Source organism: Nicotiana attenuata, unplaced genomic scaffold (assembly GCF_001879085.1).
Source record: "Nicotiana attenuata strain UT unplaced genomic scaffold, NIATTr2, whole genome shotgun sequence".
Classification (NCBI taxonomy): domain Eukaryota; kingdom Viridiplantae; phylum Streptophyta; class Magnoliopsida; order Solanales; family Solanaceae; genus Nicotiana; species Nicotiana attenuata.
The window spans coordinates 6,068-8,062 of record NW_017674498.1 but is presented as its reverse complement, the minus strand read 5'-3'; the positions used below and the strand labels follow the sequence as shown (position 1 = coordinate 8,062).

The 1,995-nt window shown below is 35.5% G+C and overlaps 1 protein-coding gene across 1 annotated transcript; it reads left to right on the top strand.

The window, feature by feature from the left end:
- Nucleotides 1-894: 894 nt before the first annotated feature.
- On the top strand, nucleotides 895-1,978 carry LOC109218779 (5-epi-aristolochene synthase 2-like). The gene is made up of 3 exons (XM_019383164.1): nucleotides 895-1,095; nucleotides 1,187-1,445; nucleotides 1,547-1,978. The coding sequence occupies exons 1-3, from the start codon at nucleotides 985-987 to the stop codon at nucleotides 1,957-1,959; spliced, it is 783 nt and encodes a 260-aa protein (XP_019238709.1). The 5' UTR covers nucleotides 895-984; the 3' UTR covers nucleotides 1,960-1,978.
- The last annotated feature ends 17 nt before the right edge of the window (nucleotides 1,979-1,995 follow it).

Here is a 1,995-nt window from a genome sequence, read left to right as displayed (position 1 = left end):
ATTGGTTAAAAAAGAAAAAAAAAAGGTGCCCTACTGCCCTTCCAAATTTGGGTCCTAAAGCACATGCGCTAGGCGCTTCAACCTAAGGCCGACCTTTACTGGATGTTTACGTTAAACCAACCAATTTAATTTGAGCAACCAATTTAATCTTGAACTCTCAAATTAAAGTGAGAAATATAAAGCACATAATCATTGATCATGTGCTAAAAGTGTATATGCAAAATACATATTTCACATTTAATTATTTGGTACAAATATGGAGTGCGGATAAAAAATTTCATGTCAACCAACTGGTCATAACTGGATCAACGATCCCACATATATAGACGCCAACAATGAATCAAAAGGCTATTTAGTATACAGTCAAGTAAAGCCTAAGTTTGACTCTTTTATAATAAATTTTTAGCTGATAATACATGGGTAGGTCTACCCTATCCCCCACAGAAATAGTGAACTTTTGAAAAATAAAAAAGTGGCTACTGCATGCGATATTTTACCCTTCTCATTCAAAATTATTTATTGATCACTTTCGCTTTATAAATTATTTGATCAGCTACAAATTTAGTATAAAAAATTAAGGAAGCCATCTCCCATTTTTCTAGTTGAAGAAGACCTCAGTTTCTACTACACAATATCTTTGATTTTCGGTGTTAATTGTTAATTAAGGTTGCATTGGGCACATTGACTTACGATTCTAATGGCTTAATAGGTATGTAAAAGAATATAAAAATATGGAAAAACTTTACAGAAGTCCACATAAAAAGGCTGCTGCCTGGTGACTGTGATTAGCTAGTATAAAGTCAAGTAAGGCAACTGGGAATTTAAATTATATTTACATTAAAAAGATTAGAGAGTTGGCTGTCTCTCACCACTATATATACTTCTCCATTCTCTCCCATTTAAGTCATCAGTTTTCAACAATTCAGAGTTCCTTTCCTTCTTCCTTAAAACGAACAAAAACAATACCCTCATCTTTTATTAGCAATGGCCTCAGCAGCAGTAGCCAACTATGAAGAAGAGATTGTTCGTCCCGTTGCCGACTTCTCCCCTAGTCTTTGGGGTGATCAGTTCCTTTCATTCTCCATTGACAATCAGGTAAATAATTAACTTCTTTATATAGTTTTTTCTTGCAAGCATGGTTAGTTTTGCTAATAATTCAGCTTTCTTTCTTTCAACTTTCAAATAGATTGCGGAAAAGTATGCTCAAGAGATTGAAGCACTGAAGGAACAAACGAGGAGTATGTTGTTAGCTACTGCAAGAAAATTGGCTGACACATTGAATTTGATAGACACTATTGAACGCCTTGGCATAGCTTACCACTTTGAGAAAGAAATTGATGAGATTTTGGATCAGATTTACAACCAAAACTCAACGTTTGATGATTTGTGCACTTCTGCACTCCAATTTCGATTACTCAGGCAACATGGTTTCAACATCTCTCCTCGTAAGTTCACCATGCATGAACCACATCTTTAATTTAAAGTTGTTAAAATTATTATCCATTTGCAGGAAGGTTAATATTGTGTATTCTTCCTTGAAAACCAGAAATTTTCAGCAAATTCCAAGATGAAAATGGCAAATTCAAGGAGTCTCTAGCTAGTGATGTCTTAGGATTATTGAACTTGTATGAAGCTTCACATGTAAGGACTCATACTGACAACATCTTAGAAGACGCACTTGCTTTCTCCACTATCCATCTTGAATCTGCAGCTCCATATATGAATTCTCCACTTAGGGAGCAAGTGACACACGCCCTTGAGCAATGTTTGCACAAGGGCGTTCCTAGAGTCGAGACCCGATTCTTCATCTCATCAATCTACGAGAAGGAGGAATCAAAGAATGACATGTTACTTCGATTTGCTAAATTAGATTTCAACTTGCTCCAGATGTTGCACAAGCAAGAACTTGCTGAAGTATCAAGGTGCGTGCGATATATAAAAACGACGAACCCTTTTTGATTGATCATATCTCAAGTACTGATGCTAATTCTTTAT